Below are 22,330 nucleotides of genomic sequence, written 5' to 3'. Positions count from 1 at the left end.
TTCATTTTGAAATAATTTAGTTATGTAACTGGGTATAATGTAAAAAAAAATGTAATGATGCTTCCTCATCAATCATTAACAACATCATCAGTTGTCAAATGCCCACTGCAGGACACGGTTACGAAAAAGCTTTTGGGGCTTAGACACACCGTGCTGCTCTAAAGAGGATTGGCGGGCTTAGGTCTTTAACTGTGTTACGGTAATTTTCAGATAATATTGAAAATAATCTTGCACAATAGCTTAAGTAGGTTTACTGTTTGAAAAAAGGTATTATAGCGCCCGAATCTGGGCTAGATATTATTCGCAAATTCTTGAAGGAATGAAAAGCCCAATATTCATTCTAGACCCACGGTTCAAATCCAGACCCTCATGATATGACTGTTCCCACGTTAGACCATCGAGGTAATTGAGAATATTAGTAAGGGAACACAAATGTTTGCTTTTTTCAAAAATAAATAAAATTAACGTAAATAAATGCCATTTATTATGTTTACAAAGTACCTATTATATTACAAGTCCCTGAACCTTTATAACATCACTTATATCCTCCTGGGTGTCACATACAATAAGAATTCTATTGTTGAGGCGCCTCCTTCATACCACAGTTTGCATTGAACAGCCAACGACACGCCTAAAGTGAATTCAGAAATTTGTATACCTATCAGAGGTGAATGGCTATTTTTGTCCAAAGGAAACGTATCCGGATCAAACCCAGGTGGGTCTGGATAATATGTGATCTTCCCTATATGTTCTTTGTCATACGAGTGGTAACCGTCACAATGTAGCCAAAGTTTCTGTTCTAACTTCAACCATTTCTGTACTTTACTAGGAATATCTTTTCTTGAAGAATTTGCATTGATAGGTTTAGCTGACCATTTCAGTTGTTTATTTATCCTTAGTATTACACAAGGATTATCTCCATAACCAAATGGAGTTTTACCACAAGGTCCTAAATCTGGGGAAATGACTGCTTCTCTTTTCCTTCGTTTGCTGAGTAAATTCTCCAAACCGTTGACATATTTTTGATAGTCTTCCGGATCGTTCCTGTACCAAATCAGTGGCTTGGCGTTTAGTGAAGTTGGTGTCGCTGATAATCCAATGCCGTCAGTTGAATATGTCAGAAGTTCTACCTTTTCGATGAATTGATAGTCGTCTACATATTTTATTATATATAAGGACCCGTAGAGAAAAAATAATGTGTACGTACTCAAAAATATTATATACATTATAGCGTACACTATAATATAGAGCCAACTCTTACATGTTCTGCCGCAGAATTGGTTGTTTTCTTTATTATACATGTACCGACCGCATCGTTTTATCCAAGGCTTTGCTGGTGGTTCTACATTTTGAGAGTCATCAATTCTCGATGCACCGTGTTTCTTTGAGGAACCTGGCACGGGTAACGAAGGGTGCTTAACTCGGAACTTCCTATCCATTACATAAAACTTTATGCTAATTATTTCTTAATAAATCTAAAATCACAATATGTCATTATGTTATCGAGCATGTCGTAACAACGCCAAATTGAATGTCAACCATGTCAACGTATTACAAAACACGATGGCTGCATATCTGTGAGCCACAGATAAATAGGTCTATCACTGAAGTAAAAGTCTATTCTTTATAGTCCAGTCGTTTTAGGTTTTATCTGGGGAAAATTTGGAGTTTACTCCTTAAAAATCGATATCTCATATATAGCCTATAAAAATATATGCAGTAAAATTCGATGAACGAATGACAGCAGTACGTTTTTGCGCGAAACCTATTCTGCGCACCTTTAACCTTTCAGGCGTATGTATTGAGACGTACATAGTGTATGCTTCGGGGCAACATACACCTATTTAGACAGTCAATCTAAACTCTATTCGTGCGTCGGAGCTGACACACACTTTTTGTATACACCTTTATTAAATATGAGAAAAATCGATATCGATATCGTGCCGGCTAAAAAAGTTACTAAGTTCAAAAAGTCACGAAAATCGAATTTTTGCAAATATTTCGCGACCTATTGCTCGGAGGTCAATAGAGTTCATTTTAAATTGTTCCTCATAAAATTGTCTACAAAAAATGACTTTTGCAGTTTTATCTGTAAAATTAACGGTTTACGGATGAGAAAACGATTAGAATGTGCTCACATACGGTAGATAGAATAGGTAATTGAGCAACATTTAGGCTGCTTATTATCTCAAAAACTGAATGGTTTCCACAGGATTTGTAAAAAAACTAAATTTCACGCCTACGAAGAAGCGTGCGTCCGTTAGTTTTCAATAAAATAAACGGTTATCTTTATAGAAAGTTTTAACTTCATCATTCAATTCACGATCGTTTACGCTTCATTTGAATTGCTTAATTTTCAATTTGCCTTCAACTTTGAAGGGTGGATTAATAAAAGGGAAAATATAACGAAGGCCCCTCACGTAGTATCAAATGTAATTCTAAGAATTCGAATATTGTGATATGAATTCAAATACACGGTTTTCTTATATTAAGTTTTGGTTTTTCGTTGTCTCTTAAATTATTTGGATTTTTTTTTAATTTAAAAAATATAGTAATAATAAGGTTAAAGATGTTCATAAAAATTATTATTATTTATTTTGTAAAAATGCTTATACTAAAAGATTTTCTGCTATAAAAAAATGATACAGTAACAAGGTGACTGCGCTAAAACAATTATTGTTAAATCGACAATCAAATCAAACTGAAATGGAATTTTTCAAAACTATTAAAATTCGTTTTAGATAATTAGCGTAGTTTCCCTTCCCGCAGGAATAAAAGTCATAAAATCAGCCAATGTTACTCCCTGATAATGTAGCTTTTCATAGGTGAAAGAATTATTCAAATCGGTTCAGCCGTTTTTGAGTTTTTTGTATGCATCTCTCTATAATATATTAGTGTAGATTTAAATGAGAAACTAAACCGAGTGTCCATTCTTTTAAATTAAACCCAAAAGTCCTACGGGCTAAAAAAGCATTTTCCACAAACCAGCTGGTTGGACATTAATCACTTACCAGTAGAAGTAATAAATCAACGACAAGACAGAGTAATCTGATTAGTGCGACCCAACAAATTGTACTAATCCATCCGAAAGAGCCGGAAATACAGTTATCCGTAATTGGAGGATGGAATAATTGTTTTCCGAGATAGATCGCAGAGATCAAATAATTAATGTAAGAATTCTATTATGATACTTATAATAGACTTGATGGCGGGGGCCCATACTACGAAATAATCCTAGATACGCCAATGGACATAAGCACGACGTAGTTTTGAGTATAACTCAGTCAAATTATATCTATACTACAGCCTTTCTTGACGAGTAATGTTTACCAACAAACAAATTAAAAATAAGGGTATAAATCACTAGTCATTTCACACCTAATAATAATAATAATTAACTTGTTCTTAAATTAATGAAAATAAATTTGATTATTAAGCTTAGAACAATTTGATATGGTTAATACGTTTTATATAAAATTTTGAAAACAATCCAAACATAAATAGGTTGTGAAATGACATACGTTATCTACCTTCATTTCTAATTTCTTTGTTGGTAAACAAAGAACTCATCAAGAAACGCTGTAATAAAGAAGTACACGTAACAAGAAGTTATTTTCGTATTTTCATCACCATAAGCCGGTCTATTCGTGAAACATATCATAATAAACACAAAATTGATGTTCAAGTAATCGAGCGTGCGATGGACTGATGGCCCTTATCTCATTCCAGAGCAGCAGGACACCTCATTCAATTAGGTGCCCGCTGAGAGCTTTGTTCTGGCGATGAAATGCGGACCCAATTGTGTCTGCCCGCTCTTATATTGTGTACAGATACACACAGTAAAACAGTAATAACAAAGATTAAACACGAAAAAGAAAATTTGGAAAAACTAAAAGTCCGAAGGTCAACTCTGACTTTTCATTTTTAACTTCTAAAAAAAGTGCAGGTTCTCAATTTGACGCGTACTTAAGGCGGTGCCAAGCCAGTGATGTTTTAATTTAAGCCGTTTAAATTACAAAATTTCTGTGGTTCTTTCAGAAACGGCTTTAATTAAAACATAAAACTGGATTGGCACCGCCTTCAAACTGATCAGAAGGTAGCACATAGGTAAGATGTTATTTTTTGCTTTTTAGTTTAGGTTAATTTTTAGTTGGAAGTCGGTTGAATTTTTTTTATTAAAATTTTTATTTTTTTATTTTTAGTGTTAGGACACCCACTGAGTGTGTGAACAAAAATTAATAATCAATTAGTTGAAACGTTATTTTCTTATGATAAGTATCTAAGTCCTACAATCCCAATTTTAAAAATACTACCTTAACTCATATACTAAATTTCACTCCCCCTTTATCCACACGTAATATGAATATTCAGAAAATCGTGAAAGGTCCTCCGTCTTTATCACCAGACCCCCTATGCAGTCACATTCTCATCAATATAAAAATTATCAAGTCAAAACACAAGGTAGCTACTGTGAACCGTTGAGGAGTTCCCTTAACTATCCTTCGTCTTCATCACCAGACCCCTAATACAGTCACAACCCATCTAGGTGGAAAGTTCTCATCAATACAAATTTATCAAGTCCAAACACATGGTAGCTACTGTGAACCGTTGAGGAGTTCTCTTAACTGTCATTCGTCTTCATCATCAGACCCTTAATACAGTCACAACCCATCTAGGTGGAAAGTTCTCATCAATACAAATAAGTCAAGCCCAAACAAAAGGTACCTGCACGATGGAACTCGTCAACGATGTAAATCGTTGACGAGTTCCATCGTCTGTGTTTCGGCTCCATCATCAGACCAACTCCAGACCTTCATAAAAGTATAAAAGTGTAGTGGTTTAAAATACCTTATGGAAACACTAGCAAACGCACTAGCCGTCCTTACAATTTTCGAAAGTTCCCCTCGATTTCTCCAGGATTCCATCATCAGATCCTGACATGAAAAAAATGGGACCACCCTGGAATAAAACCCTTCAAAACAAAAAAAGAATTTTCAAAATCGGTCCACAAATGACGGAATTATCGCTGGACATACATAAAAAAAAAAAAAAAAAGACATACATACAGCCGAACGTAGAACCTCCTCCTTTTTGGAAGTCGGTAAAAAAAGTTCAGGTTCTCATTTTGACGCGTACTTATGTTTTTTTTTGATATTTGTTACCTCATAAGTTCGTCATTTATTAACCAACTTTGAAAATTATTTTTTTTGTTTGAAAGAGTATACTTTCAGATTGGTTCCATTTTATTTTCATGAAATTTGGTTCAGTAGTTTAGTGTTAAAATCAAAATAACTGAAATACGTCTTAAAAGTCGGTTTATTTTGTATGTTATAAAGATCTTTTTTATTAGGTAATACTTCATAAATTGTTGAATTTTAGGAAACAAATTCAAATATAATATTGTTGTTTGTAAGTTTTTTTTTTCTACTATTTATTAACGAATTAAGCAACCTTCTTAATTATGTAACCACACTACACAGTTGTGCAATATACGGACAACGCCTATAACAATAAAATAGCACAGTTTAGGTACTGTGCAGAAAACTAATTTTTGGAATTTTTCCAAATCTAATACAATAAAGAGATTGAAGATCAAATAAACATGAAAAAGACAAAAATATAGCCTTATAACCGAAATCATTTCGTCGATCATAAATGGCTATAACTTATTTAATGCTAGATAGTTTACTGTTATGAGAAGTAAACGTTGTTTGGATATTCCGCCAGTCGCCTACTACGACATCTTTGGTACCTCTATACATATAGTTCATAAAGAATTATTCCAATGGTACTATAACATTATATAGAATATCATAAAATAATAAATAAATATTAGCAATATGCCTAACTGGTAGTTAGTTTACCTACTACTAACATAAAACTGCTAATCAATTTATCAATATAGTAAAGGAGATGGTCCAAAATTGTATGGAGCTCAGGATCAGTCATTGTACCCTGGCGGAAATAAAAGAAATGTTTTTTTTAACTATTTTTGACTATACAAATCTACGAATTAACTTTAATTCTTTCGAAATAATATTCATTCTATTTAGGGTAATAATGGCGGATTGATGACGTTTTCAATGCAGTAGTCGATTTGACGTTTGCTGTCAATTGTCAAAATAATTGCTTTAAGGGCGTATATGTGTGTGGTTTTATCAGAGATTGAGACCCTGTGGTTCGTCACTTACACACACACACACACACACACACACACACATACATCTTCGGAGAGTGAGTTTGGAGTCACAAAATACTGTGGAACACACACATACACGTGCGCAAGTACAAAAGCGTAAATTATGACATTTTCAGAGCGAAATTCTTGCTCCTTTAATTTTTTCAAAAATTCGATCAAGTGGGAAAAAAAAACGGTTGGCTGGATTGAATTGAAACTTTGTAGGGTTTTTGTGGGTATATTGAACAGTAAAAGGCACACTTAACGTCAGTGGTTTCCGCAATATTTTTGATTGGGCGCTTGATTTTCCAAAAAACGACAAAAAGCCCTTTTTTGGATGCTTTTTCAAATTCATGTAATGATTGAAATAAAATTTTTTTTTCAAAATTCAATTGCCAACCCTTGTAGAGAGTTTATTCAAATTTTTGAAACCAACCTCAAAATTTCTGTGCGATCATTGGTTGCTGAGATATTGGTAATCAAAGACAAAATGATCTTTTTCCATTCAAACATCGATATCTCAGCGAGAAATACTCGTATCGAGATTTAAAAAAAACGAAATTAAATCTGAATAAACAAGCTATCCGGTCCATATGGAGGTTGAGTCGAAAAAATTTTTTCCACGTCCGTAGATTAAAAAAAAAAACCAAAAAAATTTCGAAAATTTTTTTTCAGTGGTTTTCTTATGATTACTCGAAATATATTTTCAAAAAAAAAAATTTCAAACTCAGATCCAAAAACTAAACACTTAGAGCTACAATTTGCTTTTTATTTTTTTGCTGTACGACCATTTTTGTATAAGTTACAGCCTGTTGAAAATCCCCCAAAAATTTGGATTTTTTTTCTGCTCCCTTAATTTTTGTGCATAGTGTAGTTATTACATAAAAGGTGCCTTTCATCATTAGCAACCCATATTCAACTCACTGTTGAGCACGAGTCTCTTCTCAGAATGAGAGGGGTAAGCCTTAATCCACTACGCTGATTCGTAGCGGATTGGCAGACTTGACACATGTTGAGAATTAAAAAAGTTATCAGTTTGCTGGTTTCCTCAGCATGTTTTCTCTTCACCATTTGACACACGTAATATTTAATTTCTTAAGATACGACTGATCCTATGCCCTCCGAATCAAAGTCAGAGGTTATATCCACTGGGCTATCATAGCCATGACTTGTGCACTGAGCCTTTAATAATTGACTAATACAAGGTTCGCCGGCGTGACCGAAGTTTGTTCCAGAAAATGTTTTCCAATATGTTTAACAAGTCAAGTTAAGGTTTATCGTGTTATAAGCAATGATAATTTTATACTATAGATCGGCTACGTCCCTACAAAATCACTGCAATTTTGTCTTCAATTACATTATTTGGTTTATTTTATTAGATTTTACACTTCCTGATCGACGGCCTCCGGGGCGCAGTGGTATGCTCGGTGGATTTACAAAACGGAGGTCCTGGGTTCGATCCCCGGCTGGACAGTTTGAGATTTTCTTAATTGATCCAGGTCTGGCTGGTGGGAGGCTTCGGCCGTGGCTAGTTACCACCGGAAAAGACGTACCGCCAAGCGATTTAGCGTTCCGGTACGATGCCGTGTAGAAACCGAAAGGGTTGTGGATTTTCATCCTCCTCCTTACAAGTTAGCCCGCTTCCATCTAAGACTACATCATCTATAGTGATGATGTAGTCTTAGATGGATTTATAGATGGATGAATTTATAGATGGTATTATAGGATACTACTTCACTATAGGTGAGATTGTAGTCAAGGCAGTGGCGGATCAAAGGTCCAGAGCGCCCTAGGCAATCACTTTATTGGCGCCCCTGTACCGGCCACAAATGGCCATCATAATACTATTTTAACTAGTTGTTTTTTGCAATTACGATGACGTTGTATCATCAAACCCTAGACTTTAAAAGACCAGGACCCTTGTACTTACGCTAATTCGCGAATAAAATATGACGTTATTATAACTGTGATTATATCAAGAGGGACGACAGAACGAACATCGAAAATCATGATTTCTCTCTGCTCTGGGAAATAGACCTTTATATGTGTTGACAGATGATGGTGTGTTATGAATATATCACTAGAGATTTAGGTTATACATCAGCATTTAGTTCTTAATCGTCGATATGTTATTTTCTTTATTGATTTAAAATTCTGAGCTCGCGCGCCCCTTGTTACTACACGCCTCTAGGCACGTGCCTAGTTTGCCTTACGGATAATCCGCCACTGAGTCAAGGGCTAACTTGTAAACAATAAAAAAAAAAAAAATGAACACACAACTTGACATTGTTGACAGTATTTAGGTATTATTTGCATAAATAACTTTCGTTGTTGACCACAACTAACATTGAGATGTGGAAATTTCCTCTTCTGAGCGCCTCATTTACATGACCTTATCTATTCATATATCATATAACACATCTAACAGTATTTAACATCATTGGTTATAAGGTTGTCAATCAATATTTATGATACGACAAGTCGAGAACAAATTCGGTGGAACAAGTAGGTAAGTAGGAACAAGTAGGTAATTTGTTCTTTGTATAAAGTTTTCCTTTTTGGGATAATATTTCAGTCCCGAGGAAATGGACCATCTAAGTATATCCGAGAAAATTTGTTGCCAAGAATGAGGGTGAAATGGAATTAGGTCGTGGTTTGATACAAATAAGTATCACCTACGGAAAGTGTAATCAATACGTATTAATATAATTATTGGAGTGTCTATCTGTAATTTCAAAACAAATGTATTTTCTCAAGTGTTTCACGACACATTAGCCCAGTATCCGTGGAACAATGGTTGCGTCTGATCAAGATGAAGCTACTCACTGAAAATTAACTTGATAGTAATTGTAGTGTTTGTGTATAAAAAATAGATACCTACAGTAGGTACATGAGTCAGTGTATGTATGTAGTACATACACTGACTCACACATACATTGGTAGTGGGGGAAATGCGACAGTCTATCACCGGCGCTCGACTGGGATGGTCGTGTGCGGTCTGCATGCCATACCAGTGTAATGAGCCAGTGATCTGCTTATCTTTTAGTAAGGACGAGGACCCTTACAGTAATCAATTGTAAATATACTCTACGGACTCTAGGCTACATTTGTATAAAAGATGAAATGAAACAAATACTATATTAACTCAATAATTTATTTATATGCTAATAATTCAATGATTATTTTTAAATTCACACTATTTAAAGAGTTGTTTTAAGTAGTGAAGACATTACAATCCTTGCCCTAATCCTTTTCAAGGTACATTTACAACAAATCCATCGACACATCGAGACTTATATCCATCGGTAGCTTCATTATTTACAACATTCACAGGCATTATTAATAAACAATCATAATAATAATAGATACGATTATTGCTTTTTTCAATAGGAACTCGAGTATAATTTTTTAAAACAATATTTAAAAGATAAAATTATATAAATGATCGACTTTTTCTAAATTTTTATTCTTGTATAACTCCTTCCTTTCCTTTGTTTATTGTGGTTTTCAAATAAATATAAACAATAATCAGAAATGAGAAGTCGCGAAGCCGAAATGGCAATGGACAGGGCACATAGTTCAATGAGCCGATGGACGTTGGGGTCCCAAGGTGCTGGAATAGCGACCTCACCGGAGTGTTGGGCAGGTTGCAGAGAGCCGCTGGATGCTGGCTGCTCGAGACCGTTGTGTTTGGAAGTCCATGCAAGAGGTATAACACCATCGGTTATTGCTGATGATGATGATGAAATACTAATAATATCAATTTTAAATAATCTTGCGTCTTGCGTTTGAAGCAATGTTTTTTTGGCTAATCAACAATAGCTAAGATATTTTTTTTATTTATTCCTTCAATAATATTATTGATGTTAGATATATTTTTCTCTGCGTATTAGCATGAATGTCCTTCCCTTCTAATTACGTGGTCGTTTGTGCTCGAATACATAAAATTAATGGCAGATTTATTTTTTCGTTAGAAGAAAAGTAACGAGCATCATTAGTGCCTCTATCTCCGTTGTACCAACATTTCATCCCAATTTTCTTTATGGAACTAGTCATTACGTTTTTACGTTTATGTTCCATTTCAAATGACTGCATATTATATTCTCTCTTATTTTGGTTTATCTACGGTTATGTTAAAACGAGACTATGGATGGCTTTGTCTTTAACCAGCATCTCACTTGTCAAGAAGATACCTCTCCACACTTGTTTTGATAAAAGCCAAGACAATACAATAAAGTCTAGTTAAATACAGACTTCAAAATGGTTTTCAAGACATATTAGCCAAGCGTATGAGGATAGAAGCAAAACCATATGACTTTGGGACGTCGAAGACGATATTTATTTTAGCTGACTTAACTGGTCTCAATAAAAGTTAAGACAATACAAGACATTAAGGCCAAGTCAAATACAGACTTCAAAATGGTTTTCTAGACATATTAGCCAAGCGTATGAGGATAGAAGCACAATCACATGACTTTGGGACGTCGAAGACAATATTATTGACTTGACTGGTCTCTAGCAGTATTTTGGTACATGATGAAGAAATTACGAGGTCGAATAGTCCCTAACAACAAAGTTAAGAGTAACTGTGTAATTTAGTATAAATATTGATAAAGTTCCTATTGAAAACAGTAATACTCTTTCCGAGTATTTAATTAAGAATAAAATAGGTAGTAATTTTTTAAATATTTGTAAAATTACAGTTTTATTATTTAATTTAAACTATTTATTGGCACTAGCTAAATACTATCACATTCGGATCTCGCGTATGAAAATAAAATTAGAATCTCGAAAATATATTTACTTATAAACTATTGATAAATGAAAAGTAGCGCGGAGTTTAGCAAAATAATCTAAATACGCAAATTATGAAACACTTTATTTAATTTAATTATAAAGCTTAAATTCGAACGAATAAGATAATTTGATGACACATCTATACTAGATAAGAAACAATTTTTTTTGGTACGTGTTTGAACGAGTTACTAACTAACAATATCTGAAATTGCCGAGTTTGCTTGTAAATTTAAACTTGGATAAAGTAAACAATTATATTTAGTAGAAATTATTAAATGGCGGCAAACCTGGAGGGTAGCAATTTATTAAATGTTAATTTCCTGAAATATAAAATAAGTACAACGGACTAATAAATAAACTAATAAAAGTAACACTTAAAATAAGAGTTACCTTAAGTACAGACTTAAGGTTTGTCAATGAGACAAATAATGTTAGAGTTGAAACTCATAATTGAAAGACGTTGTGATAAGACGGGGTTTTCACTAAACAAATGGAAATCGGTTTAACATTAGGTACACAGTGTGTGAAGAATGCAGATACAATATAAAACATTACAGTGATACATTATTAAGTTTGAATAATTCAATAAGGTATCTAGTTTATTTAGCAAATCGGCAATTCCAACAAAATTGACATGCTATTCAGGAATCTACACTCTTACAAGCTGTATCCGCTATATTTTAGTAACCATTTTATCTCCTGCTATACAATTCCCGTAAAGATTAGCAATATTCATTGTAGGCTTATCAAAAATAGAAGGATTAAAGATTATATCACAAAATATATTCATTGTCACAACAAACGATAACCTTTTGTTTTCATTACCACAATCAGCAATATAATAAAACTAAGTATATTTAGCAATCCAAGGAGTACATAATGCTATTACTGCTTCATTTGATATTAACACGGCAGCGGAGAGGTGTGGATATACTGAGTCTTGATGTACGTTGCACAAATTTAAAAACGCATTGTAGTGAGTTAGATTAAATATTTAAGCTGAATCCCATAGAAATAATTGCTCAGTTGCTTCTCGGAATCCAAAATCTTAATCAACGCGTTTAGAAAACTTATAAGTGGAGAGACTAGCTCCGCTGCTACTGTGACTAATCGAACAATAGTCCTAAAGGAAGATTTACTTTAAGGTCAATTACAATTCGAAATAACCTTGCCGTCGCCGTTTTGTTCTATCTCTCCTGCTGTGTAGAGAAACTTTTAGGACTATTATTCAATAATTGAAGCAAAAAGAAACGTGATTACATAAAAAACACTAATATAAATCTAAACTTAGATACTAAAATACTAAATGATATTTAATGAATTATGCTTTATAATGGTATTGAAAACAAAATTCAACATGTAGGCCTGACACCATTCATTATGGACCACTGGAAAAGAGGTATTCCATTTATTCACTCAATATATTAATAGAGTTTAATCAAGCTACTGACTAACATGCAATTGGCTATAGATAAAAATTTAATGAAAAACCTAATAATGTGTACTAAGAATATTAAAATGTTTGCCCGTTTAAAGTGTAAATTTTAAAAGTCAAACGAAGAGAAAACCATAATAAAGTTTTAATTATTAGATACTAAAATTTGATGTCGAAGATCGAACACCATGTAACTAAGCACTAAATAGTAGTATTATATACTGTAGTTATCAAATTCAGTCAGTACAATTCTAATTAATGACATATATTACAGCATGATTTGTATATAATCGTTATATTTATAGCTACTGAAGTAGAAACATGTCTAGATAATAAATTTTAAAAGAGATAACCGGATAGACTTTGAAGTAGAAACAATTAAAATGAGCGTACACATAGAAAGCAATTTTATTTATGATAGACTCTGCGTAAAAGTACAATATGTTAATAGTGTATAGGTAAAGCTTTTTGTATATATACTATGAAATATATTCGACGATGAGACAAAAGGAGTTCTTTTTGAAATACGTAGCTATTATTTTTAATACAAATTAGCTACTAAATTATAAGAAGTAATGTTTGAAGACGACTTAGGCAATTTTGGGTTGCTATACAACAGCTGAAAGTTTTTTGGACAGTTTTTTGGTATATTAATCTGATGAAACCAATCTAACAACTGTTCCACAGTGACCTGTTTGCAAAGACAGAGTTAAAGCAAAATTCAAACAAAGTTTAAGATTATTCATAGAAACAATATCTACAGAAGCGCAGGCTATTGAGACGTTGCTAAAACAAATATAATAAAAAAATGAATAAACAAACGAACCCAAAAATGTAAATTTTGCTATATTGTTTGCAAGGACCTTGTTACAAACTTTCATCTGTTGAATAGAAAATGTCTTTGCGGAAAATCGTGTAAAATAAATAACTTTTTTAAAAGGGATTTTTGTTGTCAGTTTCAAGTTAACTCTTGGTAAATTATCGAAAGGAATGTTGTTGTTCCTTGTGACACTTTCATCTTTTAACTAGCGTTTTCTCTTATCTTATGCGCACATTATGTCATATATTACACACATTCTTAAATCGATAAGTGAAATAATGAGTGACGATTACCCTAATACACAAACACAATATAAATAATAACTTAATCTTAACAATGGACGAACACATGTCATTCGAGTGAATGCAGTCTATTTAGACAATTTACTGAAATTCATTGCTTATGATGAACTTGTAAGTTCAAATTGCAACTGTAGGATCACATTAAGTGCACTTCACTCACAATGCTTAATTTTTAATTTCACTTACAATACGAAAATATTACACATTGTCACTAAAATGTAATACGTCAAATACAATAATATATGCTTTTTAATATAAATTAGTAAAGTAATAGTTAAATCTATAAAATTATTCCTACTCCAGTGGGAAAACTTTAAGGTACAAACACAAATAAATCCAATTATTATTAAAACGGTAACTTTGTATAAACAATCCATTGAGATCACACATCGCTTTCAGAATATTGATAAATCACAATTAATTAATAGGCTTCCACGTGATTCTTTATAATCAAGTCCTCATTTTATTAGCAAAATTCACGAACATCTTCCGTAATTCACCGTCGACCCTTACAACAAATACCTCCAAAATCACTACAATAATTAGGATTTGGCTATTCAGTATAGTCTCGAAACAATCGAGTAGGCCACTTGACAGGTACAGTATAATGAGTTGATGAGATATCACTCCATCGTCTCACTCATGTTTCATCAATCATTTTTAATAACGTCTTCAAGCTGATTTTTACTTAAGCTTGACGTCACTTCTCATTGTTAGCGTACATAGCTCTTGAACGTTATTGTAGTACCCATTATGTCCAAAATTCACTAGGTACGCTGTCAATCCATAAATATTTTTTGTTGAAGTTTAGTTACACATATATTTTAGTTTAGCTTCTGTTACTCATTAGAATCTAATTAGTTCCGTACACCTTTGCCAAAACTATGTGAAATTCTTCAGAGATTCTTAGGAGCCAAAATAACCCTCAAATATAGAGGCACGTCAAAACTGCCATGCCTATGACAATGAAGAAGTTAGGAGATCTCCAAAATCCTTTACTCCAACTGCAATCCAAATCTTTTGCAATTACCTACAAAAAATATTAAATTAATAAAGTGCACTTTGTTAATTTTTAGGAGGATTACAAAAACACAAATTGTTAGGAGGATTACATTATATTACAACTCACATCACTAAAAGTCCTATTGTAGTGGGAAGGACATTTTGCGAATCGGACGTCGTCTCTAGTCGCTACACATTCTGATGGACTTTCACACAAATATTGCCTTCGCTTACGATCCCATGCTTGAATCCATCTGTAAACGTAATGTCAAATTAAAATGTTTTCTTATGAATTAACTAGTAAATGGAAGCAGGATGAAAATTAACAAGAAAGGTAAAGCAAAAAGGCAAATCTTACTTTTGGTACTAGGTCTTAAAAATAATGACGGTTGATGGGTGATCTTTAATCTTTAAGCAATCATAAAACTCTCGTCTTACCCAATACGACAATCGCAGTTCAAAGGATTTCCTGCAACGAAAATGTCTCGAAGGAACAATGAATTGGGAACGCCGGGCCATTCGTTTTTAGCGGGGTTAGGCGCTCTTGTGATGAAATTATCTCTCAAGTCCAGAGTTAGGTTCTCAATGCGACCTGGTTTCCAGAATACTTCACCTTCAATTTCTTCGATGCTTGTATTGTAGATGGTTAGCGTCATGGTTTGAGACATAACACCCTAAAAAATGAAACATAATAATAAGATTTATTTCTACCCGCATGATTGTTAAAGTACATATGGTTTACTAGATATTTGAGATATGACTAATTTACTGCAACTAGTAGGTATATTAATGAGATAAAATTAGTAAACCTTTATTTCTTTTTCCACTTACGCTTAGAACATTCTGTGACAAGAACTTCAAGGCTCTCCCAGTTATGGTAATGTTATTCAGTTTCGAAGGCAATTGACCAGTCATTTCTTTACCCAGATCTATTTGGTTATTATCTATTTGTATGTAAAGATTTTCCAAAGCATAATTATGTCTTAGAATTCGAGGAATGTTAAAATCTCTGATATTTCCATTAACGGAAATTTTTAAAGTCCTCAGTCCATACATTTTACTGAAAACGCCGTGCTGGAAGAGAAAATTTTTATTACTAATTTTGTACTATATATAAATAAATCAACAAAATACAAAGCATTTATGCAATGCAGTTTTTTTAGAACAATTCCAATAGTGATTGTACCAATTGGAAGCAAAATAAACTTTAATGAAATGTAGTGTTAGAAGAGATTGATCATAAAATTTTAGAGAACATATTTAGACCAAGATTATATTTTATATCTCACCTCAAGAATATTCAAACGTAAATGTGTAACATCAAGATACTCCAAACGTGGCGATACTCCATACATACTTGTATTCATCAGAGCTGGTATAGGATTACCAGACAAAGACAGCCAGCGCAGATCACTTAAAGAGTGAGTAGCCTGAAAAAGGAAGTTAAAAAATAAATCGATACAATAAAACTGATTTTTATTAACATTTAAGATGTTCCAGAAGTGTTTTAGGATAAGTACTTTACTTACTACGGGCACTGTTGTCAAATCATTGTATGAAAGGTCTAAGGTTCGTAGACGAGTCAGATTAGCTGTAATGTCTGTTGGCACCGATGGTAGATTGTTGAACGATAAATCCAAACTCTTTAATTTCGGTAACGGCATTGATGGAATCTTGAAAAAAAAGTTCATTAAGTATGTTTTAATCAAACCACTTATCTAAAATTACCAAATGTATGACTATGATGTTTTTAATAGGTAAAATAACTGAAATTGATTCATAAAAATAGCAACCAGTGTTCCGTATTTTAAATTGATGGAAATGTAAATAATTTTATAAATGTCAATGCCAGAAACATAAAATACATACATTGATCAAGCTGACATTTCTAAGGCCCAAATGTGATAATCTTCTTTCCAATCCCTTGAAAATGCTTCCACCGCGTTCACCGTTGACGAAAGGCGTATTCTTGCTTAGATCTAGCCAACGGAGTCTAGGCAATGCCGCAAATGAACCACTCTCGACTCGCACCAAATGGTTGTCAGAAAGGTCCAACCAGGCTAGAGACTGGAATCGAAATGGAAAAATTATTGCAAAATAAATTGAGACAGGTAAAGTACCGACAAATAATATTTTAATGATTCTTAACGTCGATTAAATTATACACCTACGTTATATATTTATTTGCCGGTACTTATGAGTAGGTATAAAATATAATATATTTACCAAATTTAAATCTTAATCTTTTAATGTACAGGCAAATTAAATTACATATGCAACAAAATATTCTACGTGCTTTCTTAAAATTAGTGATTAAATTATGTGCAACAACTCAAGCAACTCTCTACAAACAAGCAAATGAATGCTATAAAAATAAGTCTAAAGCTGAGAGTAGCACTAAGTTCAGATAGCCATAGTTTGTACAATTGTAAGAACTCTCTACGAAGTTCTAAATATCATTACTTCTTTCACATGTTTATTTTTGTTTTAGAGAGAGAAATATAAATAAAAATTATCCAATCACAATGTTGTTTTCATAACAAAAATAATATATAAATTGCAGTGAAAGATGCATAACCAACAAAATAAGATATACGAGTAAGTAAATATTTAAGCAGTAAGAATGTAACCATGTAAGCAGTAGAAATAATTGAGCAAATTACCCTACTATAATAATATAGGGTTATCTGAACTTAGTAATTTTAAATGGATATCGATGCCTATCCGGTTGATCAGAAATCTCTAAACTAAAAGAATCCTATTTGCTCTGTTAGAGGTGCTCTGAATTCAGGCACTTCTCACTCTCTCAACACAGTACTCAAGAACCGAGTAGAAAACCCGTTATCGTAAGATTGCAATGTGTGTCATAATCTAGAGAAAGGCCTAGCTTTGCTTATTTGCTGTAAATATAAATAATTTCTAATTGGAATCTCACCACATTTCTCAAAAGTCTATAAAACAAAAGACGTTTTGTCTATAAGACAAAAGACGTTATTAAAGAGTAACTAAATATCCATTTTTAAATATTTTTATTATAGACAAAACACAAGAAAAACGTGTAAATTTAGAGAAAATAGATATATGTAAATAGATATATGTAAATTTAGTTTAGAGGTTTGTTTTCAATCGTATAGACATCATCAGCTGTAATATTTACAGAGGGCGGTCTACCTTAAATAAAATATTCTGCGGGTATTGCTTTTTTTGATGGAACACTCTGGTGTGATCTCGCCTAGCGGTGTGGTACATGTATTCGTCGCTGTAGTCGGGCTCCTCCGGCCAGTAGTCGCCCGGTTCGTACTGAACATGCGGGACTCCACATTAGCATCTACCACACACCTCACAAGTCACACTGGCAACACAACAACTGCTATCTATTGGTTAGTAACGCTCACTGACAGTGGGTATTGTTTTATATCCTGTACGTCTTTTTTATCGTTTTATAAATCAATTTCTTAAGGTACGAATAATATTTGTAAAACCAAAATTGCAGTCTTTTTTTATTGGCAAGTATGTTTACTTTACAATTCCGTTCTTTTTCCGTTTTCAATTCCGTTTTTTGTACACACAAGCTTTCTTCAATAAATTCAACATACCTATGCTCAGGTTCAACTTTGCCATTTTTGGCAATAATCAATTTAGAGATAATTTGCTAATATAACACAACAATTACAAATTTACCTTTTTTTTTGTATACCTTGTATACCTTGAAAATTTGGAAATAAAACGTGTGCTGTTTAAATTTTATTATGAAATCAACGCAAAGGATATAAAACAGTTCAAAATGTTATTTTATCTAATTTAAATCATTTTACAATAGATAAAGATATAATACAATCAAATATCTCAATACATATGGAATAAATCAAATTACAAAATCTCAATCCACTCAATCCAAATACATTACCTTAAAACCAGGTAAGCCAAAACTTTCCTTATCATTTCATTAATCAAGCAGGTTAGTATCAAAACTACATTGAAAAGAGATGGAGAAGTAGACATCTAAAATTATTTTGGAATTATGAAAATCGGGACAAAAAAGGTTATAATAGCTTGAATCAAAAAAATATTAAATGAAGTTGAGACATATAAATACACTTGCCATATCATGCGACTATGAAGGTAAGTATTACGAGAGAATAAATCATTAAGATTAATGCGAGAATGTATTTAATGTGACTTTCTTATGACAGTCATCTAAAGGTCTGTTTTTACGAGGGTTTTTAAATTTGAAAGAACTAAAGTTATATTTGGTTCGTAGCACGGATTTGATGCTAAAAACCAATGGCACAACGCTCAAAGTGTATTTTAACTCATTCCGGTTTGATTATTCTAATCCATTTCCGTCCATCTCTTTTAGTGAATAGTGAACATAATATTGTATTGAAGAATCAAACAAATTAAAAGTGCTTTGACTTACTCTGAATCTCTGGACCAGATCTACTATAGCCACGGCTGGTATGTTGTTTCCGCTGAGGTCGAGTTCAACCAAATTAATGGCTGCAGCAGGCGACAGACAATTTGTTGGTATTCTTGACAGGTCGTTGTCAGAAAGATCTAACCTATTAATTATCCAAAATCGTTAGAAGTGTAAGTATTCAAATTAACAGTGATTGCATAACAAAAGCACTGTCCAAAACAAACCGTTTAGCAAATCAATTTATCAAACTTATTCTATTAATTTATTTGCTAATCAGTTTGTCACAATCAATTCGTTTTCAGATATCTCCTGTATATATGTATCTATGTAGCATGTTTGCAATATCACTATTACATTAAAAATAATAGAATCTCAGTCATCGGTCGATTTTCCCCGAGTACTATATAAATAGTTTTAGGAATTCTAAGAAGCATTTAAAAGATAAAATGACTTTATTATTTGTCAGATATTTAATGGCATATTTGTCATGAAATTTCGGCTATGCAATATTTATCCAAGACTAATATTGCATAGCCGAAATTTAAAATGTTACGATTAACAAAAGTATTACCTTTCTAATGCTGGAGAAATAATTAGATTATCAACAATATTTTTTATATTATTATCAGATAGATCAACCGAAGTCAGCCCATGCATGTCGTGGAATACTTCTACGGGCATTTCAATTAAATGATTATGTGATAAATCTATTATCTGTAAATAAGTAGAAAATAGTTAATATTATTTAAAAATCCGTTAAGTTTAAGATAATACAAGAAAATAAGAGATATGAGATATATATCCCATTTCTACTTTGTTAAAGATGAGTAAAATAATTTATGATAAGAAAGTATACAATATATAAGACATATAAAGCAAACTAACTAACCTGCAAATTCCTGACTTTTTTGAAACAATCATACTCCATATGGAATATTTGATTATGTGACAAATCCAAGTACTGCAACATAAGCATAGAACCGAAAACTTCCCTTGTTATGTTTCTAATAAGATTGTGGGATAAGTAGAGTTCTGACAAGGTTAAATCTGCATGTCTGAAAAACAAAAAATCTTTTTATTAGCAAAAAAACTTATAAGATTTTTTCCAAAATTTTAAAAGCAAGTAAGTTACCTGAAGTAATAAGGTGCAATATAAGAAATGTTGTTATGTGATAAGTCCATTACTCTAATATTAACTGACACAGTACCAAGACCTGGAAGTTTCAAATTCACAATTAGTATACACAAATAAAAATAAAAAATATATTAAAATAGAAAAAGATTATTATTAAAAAAAACTAAAACTAAAAATATTACAAATAAATAAAAAAGCATATCACAAAATCACCTCTTTCTATACGTAGAGGACTGGGATCATCAGATACAAGTCCTGTGATAAAAGCAAAAGATTTAAGAAAACCAGCGTGCAAAGCTTGTTACAATAATATTAGTGTAGAAGAATCGGAAAGAAGCAATAAAAGAGAAAATCAAAAATATATTATGATTGATAAAATTATAATATAAAACACTATAAATTAACATCACAACTACAAGGTTTATTTAATTCTTACTCTGCGCTTTTGGTGGGGGATAGAAGTTTGATGAATAGAAGCTAGGAGCATTCGAATCTGTTAGTGAAATTATTCTGTTGTACGAAACGTTCACTTTTAACGCCGTAGCGGATCCCACTTGGTCAAATATTGAGAACTTAAATGTCTCTAACTGATTGAATGATATGTCCAACCTATAAAAAAAGAAACAATACACTAATATTATAAAGAGAAAAGATTTATATTTTTGTATGTAACTAATAAAATCAAAAACTACTGAACCGATTTGAAAAATTCTTTCACCAATATAAAGCCACATGATCACAGGCTACATTATATTCAGCACATAGGCTATATTATATTCCCGTATCGCCACGGTAATGGGACCTAGTCGGGTGAAACTTTTTGTTCTTCTAGTTATTAATATTAACATAATTATAATTCTGTATATATATAAACAGTCAACTCACTCTTTCAACGCTGGCAAATTTTGAAATGCTTCTTCACTTATTTCAGTTATAATGTTTCCTGTCAGCCTAATGACTTTCAAGTTATCTAAACTTGTAAATGCTCTTCTGTGAACTATTTCTATTAAATTGTCCTCTATTAAAATTTCTTGTAACTCTTTTAAGTTTACGAAAGTATGCTGGTCAATCCTTTGCATTTGATTTAGTGATAGGCACACACTTTCAAGCTCCCGATGAATATCAGTCTGCAAATTAAACCAAATTCATGAAAGACCATAAAATGTATCTAAATAAATAAAAAAAATATGCAGTTATAATTTAACTGTAATAGGTACTTTACCTGTAATGTTCCCTTTGAAAAATGTTCTATGAAGTTATCTTGCAAATTAAGAGTTCTTAGTTTATACAAAAAGTGGAATGATGTATCAGGTACATTTTTTAATTTGTTATTACTCATATCTAGATTTTGTAACTCAATAAGAGCTTTTAGAGGCTCAAATGGTAATATTTTTACCGAGTCAGCTAAACCGTTCGCTAGTTTTAAGCTTGTCAAGCTGTGTAACTGAAATTTAAGAATGCACAAATTTAATTTCATCCCAATAAAAAAGTACGCTACATTATTTTATACTAGAAAATATTTCACCTCAGCAAAAGCGTATGGATCAATATACTCAATATTGTTTTCTGAGAGATCTAATGTTTTGATAGAACGAACGTGTTGAAATGCACTTGCTTCAATTCTATTTATTGTGCTTCCTATTATTTTCAAATCTTCTAATTCTACACCGAATTCAAGAAAGTCTTCTGCAGTTATACTTCGTCTTATTAATTTACTAACTGCTAAATATCGAAGTGATCTCATCCTGAAAATAATACAATTAGTAAAATTGCACAGATTCTGTAATGAACAATGATATAACATACTTTAATGTTAAAAACTGCTGGTGTTAATTTATTTGCATTTACACAACCTAAAAATTGCTGGTTTGATCGTCAACCGTGATCGTGTGACAAACAAATCCATCACCATAACAAAATGTGACAAACAGATGAATGATCTAAATAATATTATAACACCTAAAATTATAACTCTTAAAAAAAACAGAAAACAACATAACAGTTAGAAATGAATTCGAAAATTTTAAACTAAAGCTTTCTAAAGTATATGACGATGATATTTTAACTAAAATTAATTGTAAGAGTTTATTTGTAATAGATTAAGGATGAGGACATGAAAACAAACATAATATAAAATGTGTAATATAACAGCCAATATTTTCGAAAGCAAAGACATTCAAATGTTGTGATTAATAACAAATTTAAATTACAGTAGTTTAAAAAGTATAAAAACGTGCGAAA

General features: G+C 32.3%; 2 protein-coding genes across 6 annotated transcripts in view; both read right to left on the bottom strand.

Annotated features, from left to right (window-relative positions):
* Positions 1-519: 519 nt before the first annotated feature.
* On the bottom strand, positions 520-1,487 carry LOC112048005 (sodium/potassium-transporting ATPase subunit beta-1-like). Its single transcript, XM_024085334.2, has one exon. The coding sequence runs from the start codon at positions 1,437-1,439 to the stop codon at positions 540-542; it is 900 nt and encodes a 299-aa protein (XP_023941102.2). The 5' UTR covers positions 1,440-1,487; the 3' UTR covers positions 520-539.
* Positions 1,488-9,314: 7,827 nt separating this feature from the next.
* LOC112048007 (chaoptin) overlaps positions 9,315-22,330 on the bottom strand; it is an 82,025-nt gene continuing 69,009 nt past the window's right edge. For 2 of the 5 annotated variants that reach the window (XM_024085335.2, XM_024085336.2), the window contains 17 exons: positions 21,615-21,834; positions 21,312-21,533; positions 20,975-21,216; positions 20,526-20,698; positions 20,303-20,344; positions 20,087-20,168; positions 19,844-20,009; positions 19,526-19,668; positions 18,955-19,096; positions 17,706-17,834; positions 16,404-16,601; positions 16,064-16,207; positions 15,824-15,964; positions 15,366-15,608; positions 14,973-15,208; positions 14,662-14,788; positions 9,315-14,562 (listed from right to left, as the gene is read on the bottom strand). In XM_024085335.2, coding sequence (XP_023941103.2) covers positions 14,458-14,562; positions 14,662-14,788; positions 14,973-15,208; positions 15,366-15,608; positions 15,824-15,964; positions 16,064-16,207; positions 16,404-16,601; positions 17,706-17,834; positions 18,955-19,096; positions 19,526-19,668; positions 19,844-20,009; positions 20,087-20,168; positions 20,303-20,344; positions 20,526-20,698; positions 20,975-21,216; positions 21,312-21,533; positions 21,615-21,834 — 2,755 coding nt within the window. In that variant the 3' untranslated portion in view covers positions 9,315-14,457. The remainder of the gene's footprint in view (positions 14,563-14,661; positions 14,789-14,972; positions 15,209-15,365; positions 15,609-15,823; positions 15,965-16,063; positions 16,208-16,403; positions 16,602-17,705; positions 17,835-18,954; positions 19,097-19,525; positions 19,669-19,843; positions 20,010-20,086; positions 20,169-20,302; positions 20,345-20,525; positions 20,699-20,974; positions 21,217-21,311; positions 21,534-21,614; positions 21,835-22,330) is intronic. The other 3 variants (XM_024085337.2, XM_024085338.2, XM_024085340.2) reach the window with 2 other exon arrangements.

Source organism: Bicyclus anynana, chromosome 10 (genome assembly GCF_947172395.1).
Source record: "Bicyclus anynana chromosome 10, ilBicAnyn1.1, whole genome shotgun sequence".
Lineage (NCBI taxonomy): Eukaryota > Metazoa > Arthropoda > Insecta > Lepidoptera > Nymphalidae > Bicyclus > Bicyclus anynana.
The sequence above is the reverse complement of the archived record's forward strand: the minus strand, read 5'-3'. Positions and strand labels throughout refer to the sequence as shown.

What these genes read in the sequence shown, in the direction of transcription:
- LOC112048005 (XM_024085334.2), bottom strand. Translation starts at nt 1,439, where the DNA reads ATGGATAGGAAGTTCCGAGTTAAGCACCCTTCGTTACCCGTGCCAGGT.